The sequence below is a fragment of the Urocitellus parryii genome, chromosome 9 (assembly GCF_045843805.1).
Source record: "Urocitellus parryii isolate mUroPar1 chromosome 9, mUroPar1.hap1, whole genome shotgun sequence".
Taxonomy (NCBI): domain Eukaryota; kingdom Metazoa; phylum Chordata; class Mammalia; order Rodentia; family Sciuridae; genus Urocitellus; species Urocitellus parryii.
In genome coordinates this window covers 111,198,186-111,213,921 of record NC_135539.1, presented here as the reverse complement: position 1 = coordinate 111,213,921, position 15,736 = coordinate 111,198,186, and the positions used below count along the sequence as shown (strand labels likewise).

General features: G+C 46.9%; 1 protein-coding gene across 1 annotated transcript; it reads right to left on the bottom strand.

Annotated features, from left to right (window-relative positions):
• Positions 1–1,133: 1,133 nt before the first annotated feature.
• On the bottom strand, positions 1,134–11,399 carry Fcmr (Fc mu receptor). The gene is made up of 8 exons (XM_026387377.2): positions 11,363–11,399; positions 8,055–8,387; positions 7,184–7,315; positions 6,033–6,255; positions 4,441–4,571; positions 3,936–4,088; positions 3,690–3,748; positions 1,134–1,321 (listed from the first exon to the last, which is right to left on the bottom strand). The coding sequence occupies exons 1-8, from the start codon at positions 11,397–11,399 to the stop codon at positions 1,154–1,156; spliced, it is 1,236 nt and encodes a 411-aa protein (XP_026243162.2). The 3' UTR covers positions 1,134–1,153.
• Between the last annotated feature and the right edge of the window lie 4,337 nt (positions 11,400–15,736).

Below are 15,736 nucleotides of genomic sequence, written 5' to 3'. Positions count from 1 at the left end.
TGACATTTCTTGCTAATAAAGGGGGCAACTCATCCCAGATCTGGCAGTGTGTTCTCCCTACTTCTGGGCAAGTGCCTGGGGAGACTGTGTTGTGTATCAGGGAAAGATCTTCTCAATGGCAAGAATGGTCATTCTCAAGCTCTAACTGTACTTTGTAGTTCACATCAATCCAAAGATAGTATCCAACTATGACCTTGCCCCAAAAACTTAAGAGAAAGACTACACTTAAGAGCTGCTAGGAGGCAGGGTGTCTCCTTTTCCATGACAGAAGAGCTACTGCAGAGCCCCTGATCCTCCAAGAACCCCATGCTACTTTCCTTCCCACTTTGCTATATGTTGTCTGGACCTGGCAAAAAGATGAGGGACATTTTTAAAAGCAGAGAGAGGTAATGACTTGGGATGGCTAAAACAGACCAAAAATGAGTGTTCTATCAGTGTCAGGATGTAGAAGAAGGGTAAGGAGGAGACAAAGACTGTGTCTAAAAGAGCAGGAGCTGCTAGGGTCAGGGTTCTTTTCTATAGCAAATGAGGGAGACTTAGACTAAAGAGGATTGGTATATATATATATATATATATATATATATATATATATATATATCTCACTATCACTAACAATGTTGGTTCTGAGAATGTAGGATACTTTATAACATCAAAGTAAATTGGACAGGAGATAAATAGTTTCACACTAGCAAGTTCCAGCCTTTGGGTCAAGGCAAAGTCCTTCCTAGGAGTGTTATCATACCAGTCCCTGCCTAGCTCACAGGGCTGAGGCCCATCCTCATGAAGTGCAACCCAGAGGCTGGCTGTTTGTGTGAGGCCTAAGCTTGGGAAGGGCTTCTGAAATGGCAGCTATGCCTACACTCCATACTAATGCCATGTGATCTAGAGCCAGAGCGGCAAAGTCCCTGTGACCAAAGACACTGCAAATGCCACAGTCTGTTACATGGTTTGAAAAGGAAGCAGGAGCATTGAGACAAATGCTATGTACACCCAGACTCCTCCAGGCACACAGTGGGGTACAAAGGTGTGCAAGATTATGTGGGGCAGAGCCATCCTCAAGGCACAGATAGATGGGGGCATGCGAGGTGATCAGGGCTCTGTGAGGGGATGGAGCAGTCATTGGAAATTAGCAGACAGACAAGACTTATTGTCATCAAGGTGTGGCTGCAGGGGTACAGCTAGGAGGGTGAGTCAGGCTGGGAATATTGATGTAATCATTTGACTCAGTGTCCTCCCTCTTGACAGCAGGCTGGTGGCAGATGCTCATATATTCACAGCTGGTCTTCAGAGATGGGGCATGGAGCCAGGGAGCTTCGAGCACCTGGAAACACCAAATAAGCATCACTGAATTTGGGTGGATGGTTTTAGTATCTTTCCAGCTGGGTTTCCATAACAGGAAATGGGGGGGCATGACAGGGGGGACTCTGAGTTCTAGAAGGCAAAGACAAAGAGGTAGCTGATTTCCATCAAGTGGGCCAGCCTTGGGGATTTTCAGGGTGGTATCCCACCCTAAATACCTGGAAAACACTTAGAACTAATAGGGGAAGGAAATGCCTTAAATGGAGCTCAGATTGAAATTGTGTGGCTAAGCATGGGTCTGAGGAGACCCAGCTGTCAGAGGAGTAACCCCTTGGGGATAAAAATGTGACTTGTGGAACAAATATGCATCTTCTCAGGGAGGAATTCACAGGTACAGTGATTCACCCTTGTACCTCTCTGTAAGAGCTTGGAGAGGCCATGACATGGCATTCCAGAAAGGGGCTGGGCAGGGAAGGGGAGGAAAATTGCTGACCATGTGGCACTGTGGTGCTTCTCCTCCTCCTCAGACAGATGGCTTCTTCCCTTCAGATCATCTACCTTTAGTATGATTAGTTCTTAGAGGACAGGGCTGTGCCAAAGACCCCAACATGGCACAAGTACTATAATATTCACAGAAATCCATGGTAGGGACTGTGATCACGTACTTCAACACAATTCTACGATCAGGATGTTCAGGACCCTGGATACAGTGAGCACTCATGGAAAGGAGCTTTTATGTTTTGTACTTTCCAAGAGGGGAATGCAGAAGTAGCTTGCTTCAAAAACATCTCCTAGCTGGGTGCAGTGGCTCACACCTTTAATACTGGCTACTCAGGAGGTGAGGCAGGAGAATGGCCAGTATGAATCCAGCCTGATCAACTTAGTGAGACCCTGTCTCAAAAAAAAAAAAAAATACAAAGTGGGTGTGTGTGTGGGGGGGAGATATGGTGTGAATGGGGATGTAGTTCAGTGGCAGAGTGCTTGCCTAGCATGTATGAGGCTCTGGGTTCAATCTCCAATACTGCCAGAATAAACAAACAGAATCCCCCATGGCCTTTTACAGTTCATCATTTGAAACTGACTTATTTGGTTTTAAAATGAATTTGTTCCATCAATGTTTTTGCCCCGATACTGGGAATCAGAGTCTCAAGGAGGGAGGCAGGGTAAGCTGTGAGAAAGGCCCCTGCCCAGGAGAGGACTGTGTGGTCCCAGCAGATTCAGAGGAAGGCTGGTGGATGGTGGAGTAGACAAACACGGTGGGACCATTCCTAAGCTGCAGTGAGCTTTCTCTAATGGGGTGGGGAGGAGAAAGCTCAAGAAACTGGAGGTAACTGGCAGAGCTGGGTATCACTCTCTCCTTTCAGCAAGGCTCATGATTGCCAACCAGAGACGACCTTTCACAGCTTCCCTTGAAGGCAGAGGTTGCTGCTTGACTAAGCTAATTAAGGTCGATAATGAAGCTAAATAAGTACAAGGAATGTGTGAAACTTCGGGGCTGTGGTCTTAAAGAAGCACTTCTTTCTTTCTTGGTGGGCTGGAATGTAGACATGATACTAGAGACTGAGTATTGACCAGGGACCAGGACCATCCAGAGATTGAGGGAGCAGAAAGTCCCTGCATGACTTCATGGCTCAGGCCACCCCTTCCTGTCCCTCTGATTCTTTGCTTGAGAGGAAAATAGGCTGCTAACTTTGGAGCCATGTGTTTGGGGGTCTGTTACATGAACTTAGTCAACACTCTAATTAAAACTTGGCTTCTCCGTGGTGACAGAGAAAGAAAAAAAATGGCATTAGTTCTTTTTTGGGTATTGAAACCAGTATTTTAGTCACTGTTGGCTTCTTTAGAAAATAAAAGGTTTTCTTAATTTGGGAAAACAAAATGGACAGATAGATTCAAGGCTTCTTTCCTAATGGAAACTCTCTATGTCCATTCCTTAATGAACCCTCCTCACCCAAGGAGTTTAATCTTGTCTGCTGAGTCACTTTCTAAGTTAGCCTGACCTCCTCCAGTGATGGGTAAACTACCTCATCTCATCTTAGGGTTTACTAGAAAGTTTTTCCTCACATTAAGATGAAACCCTCTTAAACCTCCCAGTAAACGAATTTCTTCATTTGAAAGTTCTTCAAGTAGCTGCAGGTTACCATGTATCATTCTCTAACAGCTAGTTAACTAAGAATACCACAATCCCTGGGGAGTTGGTCTTCTGACAACACCAAATAAGGGAATGGATACAACTTGTCCCCCGAATGGGCCCCAGGATCTGGGGTAAGATCTTGCAACCTGGAGCTAAGACCCTGCTCTAGTAACAGTGCTCTCTCTGGTCCAGGCCCAGAGTCGGGGGGGCGCGGATTCGGGCTGAAGCTGCCAATCAGAAGACGGGTGGAGCTTACCTGTGGCGGGGCTGAGGGCGCAGATGTTCCTGGATCCGCAGGAGGGACCTGCCTCTGGCCTAAGGGGGGATGAGAGTGCTGACGTCAGGGCGAGATGGAGCCTCCGGTTCCGCCCCCGCCCCTCCCCATCTTGCGGGAATCCTGAGGATGTAAGGCGGCGGCGCGGGGTGGGGGTGGGGGTGGGGGGAGTCCTGCTCCCCCAGAACCTTCGGTAGGGTCACCCGCCAGCCACCAGCTTCCGCTCACCGGCAGCGTTAGACTCTGGAGCGCGCCGGGGGCAGGCGCTGTAGATGTTCTGGGAGCGCGGCCGCTGCAATCTGGGCCGCTGCTCCCGGGGCCGCTGGGAGGCCTCCAGGGCGCGCATCCTCAAAGCCATTCGGCGGACCCGCCTGGAGAAGGCTTCTCCGTGATGACCGAGAAAGAAAAAAATGGCATCAGAGGCCCGAAGCCAGCTTTCCTCTCCTTCCCCAAACTCAAGGCTGCTCCCTCCTCGATGCTTGGCGACGTCAGACCTATAGATGCTCAAAGTGTGCGGGACACTAGATGGATCGTCTTACCCTCTCCTGAAGACCAAAGGTCTCAGGCCGCCCTCCTCCTCGTACCCATTCCCAGGTCACCGACCTTCGCCCCACTTCCCTACACCCCAGGCTACTCATCGCTATCTTCCGGATTTTTGCTGCAAAATCAAGCAGAGATCAGAGCCGTCTGGGAGCTTAGCTTTCCCACCCCAGCCCAGAGCCCAGCTGCTCACCTCTCTTCCTTTGAATCGCTCTTTTTACCACCAGCCCCAGAAGGGCCAGCAGGAGAAGACCCAGGACAGTTGGGATCAGGATGTGAAATCCTTGATCCTCCCTTCCAAACTCTGAACCACGGTTGAATTCTCTGGGGAGGGAAGGAATGGGAGAGAGAAAGGGAGATAGGTTTAAATGGGAGAGAATGGGAGAGAGAAAGGGAGATAGGTTTAAAGAAGCACTTTCTTGTGGAAGACTTTTTAAAGACATCTCTCAGACTTGTTCCTTTGTTAATTGAATTCTTTCCACTCCCCCTCAAAGACTCTTGTCTGTGGAGTCAGTAAACTCAGATGTACCTTTTCCTGGATTCGTGACTTTGAACAAATCTCTAACTTCTCTGAGCCTCATTTCCCCACAAATCTGTATCATTTTCATTTTTGCAGAACTGTTATTAAGATGATACAAAATAGTGGATATGAAGAATTTAATGCTCCTGGCCTACAGCAGGAGATGATAAATGCCAGTCCCTTGCCAACACTGTGCACCTTGGTTTACTCACATGGTTATTGAAAATATTAAATAAGCTATAGTGTTTTTTTTTTTTTTTTAAAGTAGGGATTGAACTCAGGGGCTACTGAGCCACATCCCCAGATTTAGAGACAGGGTCTCACTGAGTTGCTTCACACTTTGCCTTTGCTGAGGCTGGCTTTGAACTCATGATCCTCCTGTTTCAGCCTTCAGATCCATTGGGATTCCAGGTGTGCGCCACCGCACCTGGCTTGAGCTAGTTTCTTATTACTATGAAAAAGATGTTTTTCTGAGTGCTCCCTCTTCCCTTTGTTTTCTGTGCATACTGAAATCTTACTTTTCTGGAAGGGGTAGCGCATAGTCCTCTTTTCTTCCCCAATTGTGCCAAGCCAAAAGAAATCTCATATATTTCCAGTTCTCATGTTCTTGCCCATTACAAACTTGATCACGGACCCCAAATAGTATCAGGGGTTCTAGTATTATCTGAAATCACTTAGCTCTCACAGCCTGTTTCCCTATTTATAGAACCCCAAATAATGCTGGAAGTCCCTTTCCTCATTAACGTGTTTGTGATTGCTTAGGCATAAAAAATTCCAATATTAGAGATTTTCTTTGCCACCTGCTATAGTGCTACCACCTAGTGGTTAATTGCTGCCTTCCTTCAACTGCACCTGAGTCTTCAGGCTGGGGCTGTCCACTAGCAATGTAAGTCACATATGTAATTTTAAATTTCCTAGTAGCCACATTTAAAAATGAAACAGATGAAAGTAATTCAGACACTTAATAGCTTATTAGTTCATTTGATTCTCATTTAATTTTCCCCCATCAAAACAGAGTTGAATGATTCTGAATGTGAAAAAGACTTGAGTCTATTTCTTTCTACAGACTCAGTGCTAGAACATTAAATGCTAATGAGATTCATACCTGCTATATTCATAGGTAGTATATTTCACAGTGGTCTTCTATAGACAAGATTAAGAAGGGTCTCTAATAATGGATGTTGCAGGAAGATTTTAGTGGATCTCTTGACTCTTGCCTACTTTACCTGGCTTTGAAACCATCATGGATGATGGGGGCCTCTTACCTCTGCCCATGCAACCTAGTGTGCTGCTTGTAGCTGGCCCCTGGGGGCCTGAGCAGCCCCTCCTGAGTTGAAGTCTTTGATGTTGTGGTGGATGGCAGAACGGTTGAGGGCTTGGCAGCTGCTACTGAGAATGCTCTGGATTCTTGAGGATGATGAATTATTGGTGTGGTGGGGGAAGGGTGGGGCTCTGGAGGGTCGTCAGTCCCTTGGGTTGGTGTGGTAACTGCAGGAGATGAAAGAAAAAGGGACCTTCCATATACACTTTACTCTAGTCTCCAGAGGCACTGGGCCACTAGCTCTTTCTTCAATACAGTCTTCTCTTTTGCCCAGACTACATTTGTTCCTAGGGTCCTCATGGCCTGAAGTGCCTTCAGAGCATACCACCTCTATGCAATCAATTCTGTATTGGCTTCGAATACCATTTCCTCCAGGAAGCTCCCCATCTCATGCCTTCCCAGGAAGAAGAGCTTGCCCTCCTGTGAGCATGGGGAGACCTTGTTTGTAGTTCTGTTCTCACTCTGCCTTGTGCTATATTTGTTTATTTGTTCTCCCCCATCACACACCTATCAGTAACAACCATAGCTCTATGAACTTCCCAATTACACCATTCCTTTTGGCCATCAACAGGGTCCCCTCATGTAATAATATTCAATTAATATATGCGAGGATATGATGGAAATATTAACAAGTCATAAATGCATTTAAAACTAGAAAACATACAAACTATGAAAGTATTGTTAGCATAATAACCATTTATCTTTTAATTGAAAAAAAGAGTTGTTAAAATCACTAGACACCAGCAGGTAGAATACAACCCTGTGGGCAGCAAGAAGACATGATGACCTCCAGCTGGGAAACGTCTGCCCAGTCATGGGTTTGGCAGTCATTCATAAAAAGAGCTGATTTTGTGAATGGAGCACACGCTCCACTGCTTGTGGTGCCACCTAGTGGTGATGTGCAAGTTCTGCAACTATGTCAGGGTGTCATGGCTTTAGGATAGGCTTGGAGGATGTAAAAGCAGGTCTGTTGGGCTCTGCTCTGCTGTGCTCTGCCACTCACGGTGAGCTGGACACCCACCCACCTCCCTCCTCCGTTTCCACAGTGCTACAGCATCTTCCTCATCTCTCTTACTCATGCTTTGATGGACTGACCTTTGGATGTGGATTCAGAAGAACTGGCATGTGCAACCATCTGGAGCCAAGTGGGCATCCGCTGCTCCAGAAATTTATGAAACCATTTTGGAGGCTCAGATATCAGCTCCTCCTCCCAGAATGGATTGTACTCTATTGGAAGCAAGGAGATTATGTTGATGGTATCTGGAGGAAAGACAGGCCTGGAAAAGGCACTGTTGGCGTAAGTAAAAGCTGACTCAGACAAGGTAAAATGGCAGTGAGGGCATGAGAGCAGCATTGCTGGAGAGGAGCAGAAAAGAAGCTGGTCTTGGGGCCTCCCTGACAGAGCACTTTTTCTCCTAGCACAGATAATATGCCCTGAAAAACCATCAGACACTATTGGGACTGTGAACTGTTGAATTAGTTGCTGCATTTGTGTAGGAAATCACTGGAGAAGAGGAGAAAGGCTGGATGCATGAGAAATAAAGGACCAGACCAGACAGTAACAAATCTGGCCTATAAATATGCCTTGATAAGTGGGTGTATTTCCTTTATATTCATCTCTGATATATCTCATGGAACAGTTATGTATGACGGTTATGTCCTTGGCTTCCAGTTTTCACTGGTGCTCAAACTCATGTCACCTCTCCCCTTGAGCCCTGGGTGGGACGGGCGACACAAGGTCAGCATCTCTTATCCTTTTGCCTACTGTGGATAGACAGTTCTGTGGGTCAGGAGGTTAGTGGACTATGAAGTTCAACTCTGTGGATGCTAATTGTTATTGGGCTGGCTAATATGGCAATAGCATAGAAGTCTGGAGGACTGTTATTTAGGTGGCTGTTTCAATCTTCCTAAGTGGAGACATTTTCTGAGTGGGCTGAACCTGCCTGCAAGCAGCGGTGGCACCTACCACTGTGGACATTCAGGGTGACCTTCTGGGTCTTGCCCCGTTCTGTGTGCGTGCCCACTCCGCAGGCATAAACTCCACTATCACTCTCGGTCAGTTCTGTCATCTCCACTAGGAACAAATTCTTGTGTAAGCACGGCTTCAAAGTGACTCGACTGACATATTCCTTCTTGATGAAGTTATTGGATACCACCGTGGAACAGATTGCAGGTTTCACCATCTCCCGGCACAGATACATCCTCACGTTTATTTTAGGAAGCGGGCACTCGATGGTAATAGATCCACCCAGTTCTCCATCCAGCTTTACTTCTGGGAGGATCTTCAGAGCCCCACATACTGCAGAAGAAGGAGTTAATGCAGAGGGAGCCTCATTCCCAGACATATCCCCAACTCTAACTCTCTCCAACCCTAGCCCAGGTTCTAGCCCAGCCTCACTCCAAACCATGGCCCCATCCCCATCGCCAGTCCAACTTCAGTCAGTCCTCAGCCTCAACCTGTCATGATTTCTTCCCTTATCTTCATTCATCTTTTCCGTTGCCTAACCCGATTTACCACCTCAGGCCAAGTCCTTACACACCCGTCCCCCATGACCATACCTTAACTTAGCTCTTTGCCTCATCACTAAATCCATACCCCTAAGGACCCAGACTACCCCTATGAAAATATGATCAAAACCACAACACCCACTTCAAGGAGAAATAATGTGCCTAGGGTGACCCCAAATGGCATATAGCCCCCAAGGGACTTCAGCCTGAGGCTGGGAGATGCAGGTCAGTTTTGCTGCAGTAGGTTTTCCTCTCCAGTTTTGTTTTGGTCATATTCATTCAGCCAGTCATTTATTCCAACAGTTCTCCATATTCAGTCATTCAGTAAGTGTCTACTGAATGCCTCTCATGAGCATCTCTCCCTTGCAGAACAATCATTTAGTGAGCAATACCAACAGCCAGCCAGTACAACACGGAGTGATCAATTCCATGACAGAGAGCACAGTATTCCTTGGAAGGAGCAAGCAGGGGCCCCTGATCCAGTCTCTTTTAGGGGGTGGGGTAGTTAGAGGAAGGTTATTTGGAAGATGGGGTGTCTAAATTGTGATCTTAAGGAAAGGACATAGAGGGCAACTGAGAATCCTGATACTTGTCACCCAGTGGGGAGCTCAAAGGAGTGTGTGAGTGAATGCGGGTGGGGGTGTGGGCACACTGTGTGTTGACAGGGTGTGGAGCAGGAAGGGATAAAAGATGTGGGTTGCAAGAGTCTGACATTAAAAGGCTTGTGCTTTAGGTGAGAGGTCTCATGCAGCTCAGCCAGCTATAGAAGAGGGTAAGGCCTCAATGATTAATTATTAACTAAACAGGTCCCAGTAAGTGTCTAAATATTTTCAGGAAGAGGATTCATAAGGTAAAATGTGTGTGTGTGTGTGTGTGTGTGTGTTGGGGTGGGATGGGATGGGGTGCAGGGCTGCAAAGGAGAAGTCTTCCAGATGGTAAGAATGGTCCCCACCAGGGTGGGGATGCCAGAGAGAACAGAGCACATCTGTGGATGTGGATGGAGAGAACTCCTCCTGCTTAGGGAGATGCATCCCCAGAGCACGACTTCAGGATAGCTGCAAGGAGTTCAGTCAAATGAGTGTCAAGAAAAGCATCAGGAGAGCAGTGAGACTTGAGGATTCTGGGTCAGGACATCCCTGATGGGTAAAATGGGTAAATGTGGACAAGGGTAAAGAGATGGAAACCATCATGGGAGGAGAATGCAGACTACAGGGACTGGAGAGGGAACTCTACGGGAGCCCACTGAAAGTGTAGCCCATGTTAGCATGGTGGGAGAGCTGCAAGCATGAGCCCCCGCATCCTCTTGGGCCTGGGAAATCCTCCCCTCCTTCTAGGGAGAGCAACATCCCTTTTGCCCAGCTAGAATGGCGGTGCTGCTCAGGGGCAGACTGAGGTGGTATGATTTAAGCACTCTTTACACTTTTATATCTTCCATTCCCTGCCCCACCCCTCTGCCTTCTCAGCCTCAGTTTGATTAGCCATCCATCATACACATACATCCCACTACCTCTCAGAGTGTCTGACACTGCATTAAAACTCCATTCCTTTGGGCTCTTAAGACTTTTCAATGCAACAATTATTTGAATTTATTCTATACTGAAGGCATCACAAAGAAAGAACTTTTGAATAAAAATCCATTTTGATCCTTAAGGAGCCTATCATTTAATTAACCAAATAAACACACACGGAGCCACAATATGAATGTCATCAATATTCTGAGTTCAGAAGCAGGGACTCAGGAAAGTCTTTGAAAAGCGAGTGGAGACTGAGGTGGACTTTAAGGAACTCATAAGAGGCGAAGGTGAAATGAAGGATGTTTCTGGTAGAAGGAATAACATGGGCGAGGAAGGGCAAGGTGGCACGGGAGTGTAGCACATGTTCAAGGAAGAGTCCTGTTTGGCTAGAGCAAAGTACAGGAGAATGTGTCAATACATTGAAGGTTTTGCAAAGAACAATCCTATGACTAGAGTCAAGCTGTTGGAAGATTTACCTGATCAGGCTGAGAGGGTGAAAGTGGGAAAGATAGTTGAGAGAGGATAGTTGTGCATTTGACCCCTTTCCTTTTCCTCTGTGACCTTGCTAGTAGAAGCTGCCACTGCTTCTCATTCTGGTAAGCTACACAAATTGGCCATTGATTGGACCAAACTCTGGTTGGGACTAAATGGGAAGAGGTGGTAAAAAAAAAAAAAAGCCATTCTGGCATTTTGTGGCTGATATTAGAAACACTTATGGCAGATGAAATAGCCCATTTGGATGGGACCAATGAGGAGTCGGAGGTAAAGGGTTAAGTATGTAGCTGTGTCTCCGGTCTTTGTGGGTTGTTAAAGTGGGGTGTCCAAGAGATAGTTGCCAACTGAAATATGAAATTCAGAAAGTAGAATGGGACTGTTGAATGGATTAGGGAGTCCTCCTTTAGAGTTGAAAGCTGGAAATTCAGGAGTAAAAAAAGATCTATAGACAGAGAATATGGCAGTAAGAAGAAAGATCTTTGGAGGCACCAGCTTTAAGATCCCATGATAAAGGTAGAAATGTCTAGGAAATGAGATACCTTCAGCCCTTGAGAATTAACAACTGGCTAAACAGTACCTGGAGTGGAGAGAGGAGCACTAGCAAGGAGCAGGGGTGCTCCGGTGACTCATGTGGCCTCCATCCTTGTACTGGTTTGCAATTGAATCCATCAAGGAACATTAGGGACGGAGATGCCTGGCGATTGATTGCCTGTGGCCACTTCATAAAAAGTGTGAAGTGTTTCCCCAGAGTACTTACCTGGCAGGAAGTAAAGTGACCAAAGCCAGAGGTCCATGGTTCTTTCCAAAGCCTCTGGAGTAGGAGCAAAGACCCACTGCCAACCTGAGAGCCCTTCACCATCGGGAGCTTGAAAGAGATTCTGGCCCCATCGAGGGGCAAAGGCTTGAAAATGAGGAAATGACAACCTGTCTTGTTTGCCAGCTAGTCTTAGCCTAAAAAAGAAAATACCAGCAAACCACAGCGGAAGTCAGGAATTGAGAAAACATGCTGTGTTGGGTGAGAATGGGTCACCAGGGTTCAATGGGCCTCTAGGAAGCTCTCGAGATTGTTAGCGAGCACCAGCCTGGTGTCTCTTTGCCTTCACACTTTTTCTTGGAGGGGCCTCCTGTGCTTTATATGTATCCATCAACTCCTGAGCTGAGGGCCTTTGCTTTACCCCTGTCTTCAGGACAAAAGAGCCTCATCTCCAATTTTTCCCATTGGATGGAAGCTGTGTGGACAGAGGTTTGGACCTGAAGCAGAAGATGCTGGTTGTGGTCCTTATCAGTCACCGGTTAGCTCATTTGAAGAATACCTTTGAGCACCTACTATGTGGAGTTGCCAATCATGGATCTGGGGCAATTCAGTACTTTTCTCTGAGTCTTGATTTCTTTTCTTTTCTTTTTTTTTTTTTTAAAAAAGAGAGAGACAGAGAGAGAGAGAGACAGAGAGAAAAATTTAATATTTACTTTTTAGTTATCGGCGGACACAACATCTTTGTTTGTATGTGATGCTGAGGATCGAACCTGGGCAGCACGCATGCCAGGCGAGCATGCTACCGCTTGAGCCACATCCCCATCCCAAGAGTCTTGATTTCTTTACCTAGAAAATATATGAAGGTGGGACTAGATGACCCCTGGCATTTCCTCCTACAGAACATCATCCCTAGTTCACTCCGCCATCCCTCATCCCTCATTTCCCCCAGCTATCTCCATGAGGTAATTCCCTCCAGCAGGGACCCAGGCCACTATCCAGGGACCATAGGAGCAATGTCACAATCTAGTTTTGGGAAAGCTTTCCTGGACCTCAGTTTTCTCATTAAGAAAGTAAGGAGGGTCTCAGCCCTGCCTACCTCACACATCTTTTATGATGCCCAGCAAAAATTACAGATGTGAAAGAGCTTTAGGAGTCCTATTTCAAGTGGAGACGTGCTGCACTGTTACTGATCAGAGGGTTCCCAGGGCTTCAGTCCTTGGTGCTTCATTCCTGGATGTCAGTTCCCACCTCCAGGTGCTGCAGCCTCCTGTGCCCATGGAGGATTCACGCTATTCCTACACCATCTCAGGAAGGAGGCAGCTGACAGAGCCCAGGGCTCCTCAGGGGCTGTGTGCATCACAACCCACTCGCCCCCACACACCAAATTTGTCACATGCTCTCCAAAACAACAAGTTCCCCCAGTTAGGGGTCCATGGTGAGCAGGTGCAGAGGAAGCGCGTGTGGGCGGGTTGCCTGCCCTGCCCTGCCCTGCCCTGCCCTGTTCTGGCTAGATCTACACTGGCTCAGAGGAGCTAGGTCCTGCAAACAGCAGATGGGCCATGATGTCAGAGGCCTCTGTCAGGCTAGGGGGCCAGAGGTTTCAGCTGGGATCAGCTCCCACCCTCCCTCCTTAGAGGGCCCTTTAGTGCCCTGTAGCTGCCAGGCTCAGCTGTTTGCTGGGACTGTCTTGGGGACCCAGGGAGAAAAGAGGGAGGGAGGGTCCTAATATAAATGAGTGAACGTGATGTGTGTGGCTGTGGGTGTGAGAACTTGTGGGTGTGAATGTGTGAGTGTGCACAAGCTGTATGGATGTGCATGTGTATTGTGAGATGCATAATTGTATAGTGTGTGGATGATGGCTACGAGTGTGTGAGTGTGCAATGTGTATTGTGTGATGTATGGAGTGGGATGAGCAGTGCATGGCACGTGTGTGCATGAGTATGACATGTGTATGAGTGTCTGCAAGGACCTGGGTGCACTGCGCTGTAGCCAGGCCTATCAGGTGGAGCTGGAGCTCTGCGAATGAGCCTGGGTAAAGAATTTCCCACATGTGTGGGCCCAATGAAATTTTTAAAAGCATCACATGGGGTTAAGAGCAAGAATTGGGGTTCTGAAATGAAATTATGGCATTTTCCCAAAAATGAATGGAGCTGGAGACTGTCATGCTAAGTGACATAAGCCAATCCCAGAAAACCAAAGGCTGAATGTTCTTTCTGATATGTGGATGCTAACTCACAATAAGGGCGTGAGGTAGGGAAGAATAGAAATACTTTGGATTAGACAAAGGGGAATGAAGGGAAGGGAGGGGGATTGGGAATAGGAAACACACTGGAATGAATTGGAGATCACTTTCCTATGTTCATATATGAATACACGACCAATGTCATTCCACATCATGTGCAACCAGAAAAATGGGAAGTTGTACTCCAGCTATGTGTGATATGTCGAAATACATTCTATTGTCATGTATAACTAAAAACAACAACAACAACAACAAAGAATTAGGGGTCTGAATACTGCCAGGCAGAAGGTAACTGGAGAGATCAAATTCCCACACCTTGGCCTGTACAGATACTACCTTGAGATGTTGTCCCAGGGTGTCTAGGGGCAGGGACCCTTAGGAAACCTGGCCTCTGGATAAATAATGCTGTTTACCATTCATATTCTCTTCACTCTTCTTTTCCCCATGTGAATTTCATCTCCTGATTCATGGGCTGCTGTGTTCCTGGCGTTCCTAGTCCCAGGAGCACACAAAAGGTGCAGGGGACTCAATGGCCAAACAGCTTCCAGGGACCAGAGGGGTGTATGTGAAGGAGAGCATTCAGGCCTAGAGGCATAGTCGTTCACTTTCCATGACCACCTCTTAACTGAGGCTTTGCTATCCGCCCCGTGTTACTGCTGGGCTCAAAGGAGCATTCTTCCTAAGGTGAGGGTGGCAAGAGGTGAGCCTTACCTGGGGCACAGCACACACCCTGGCATACAGTAAGAGTGAGTGGGGTTCACCATTGTCACTGGGTTGCATTTCTCTACCTTGGCCTTCCCCATAGCTAGTTTCCAAAGGGCCATCTTCTGGGCCTGTCCACATGGAATGCCTCCATCCTCAGGTGGCCTTCCCTATGACTCAGTGCCCTTCTCTGCAGTGTCTGACCTTGAGAATCTCTGCTGGTGGCCTCTCCAGGGAGCCCCTCCCCACCAGGTGGAGGCACCTGCCTTAGGTATCCTGAACTTCCCTCCTTCCAGGAACTTGACCGTAGGCTTACTTGGCCAAAACATACAGGAATTCAGGGTGAATTATAATGTGATTCATCACCCCAGTCCTGGATTTTAGAATATTCACATTTCCATGTCCAGGATAAAGACTTTTGGCTTTAGTTAAGAGTGGATTGTAACTTCTTCTTTCTTTTCTTTCCAGTTCTGGTGATGGAATTCAGGGTCTTGGGCATGCTAGGCAAATACTTGACTACTAAGCTGCACCCCCAACCCAGAGCAGCCCTTTTATTTTTCAGCCTTGAAAGTGAAACTCTAGAGTTCTTGGCTCCTACGGCTGGATGAACTCTCTGTTCTTGTTTTAATTTCATGGCGAACTGGGGGCCATTGGCTTTGGTCCTTCATCTGCTCTCTTGGGTGCATGCCCACTGCCCACTGAGATATGAAGTCTCTCTGAGATGATCCCTCATTGTTTCTATGACACAGTCTCCCTAGCAGAGGTAATTGTTTTAGGAAAGCTAGTGAGGGGGTGGGGAAACACTGTTTCTTTGTATTGGGGACCAGCTTCATAGACCACAGCACGGGTGGTTCCTCACTGCCGTCTGTCGTTTTTAGGAGAGTTGTTCCGTCTTGAGTCTTGGAAAATTCATGAACGAGTTTTCTGTTTTGCTTTAAAAAACAAAGTCAATTGCTATAATATATTTGAAAATACTGTTGGACCTTAGTAATGCATAAGCATATCATTACCTAGCACACTTAAAAAAAAGTCAAGATAGTTCTAGAACTTGAGAAAGCTTTCCTTGTCATTAAATATGTAAGTAGCTCCCTGAGTGGCTGATGGTCACTGCTAAGTGGTCTATCATCATCAGTCTCACAGTTAATAGTTATTCCCTGTACTGGGCTGAATGGTAGCTTCCTAAAATTCATGTCTACCTACGAACCAGCTTTTCCTCTCCTGTGCTCCTGGGCAGCTGATGAGCTTTGGGCAGACATCATTATCTTTGCAATCACTAGTGACAATATCAGTTAGGAATAATGAGACTTTCTGAGATGTTAGTGACATTTCTTGGCCTTTTATTCTGGGGACTGGGGGACTGGCCTCCTGGTTATTGGCCCTGCCTGATGCAGAAATTGCATCTTAATTGTTTGCCACAGGCTGGGACCTCTTGT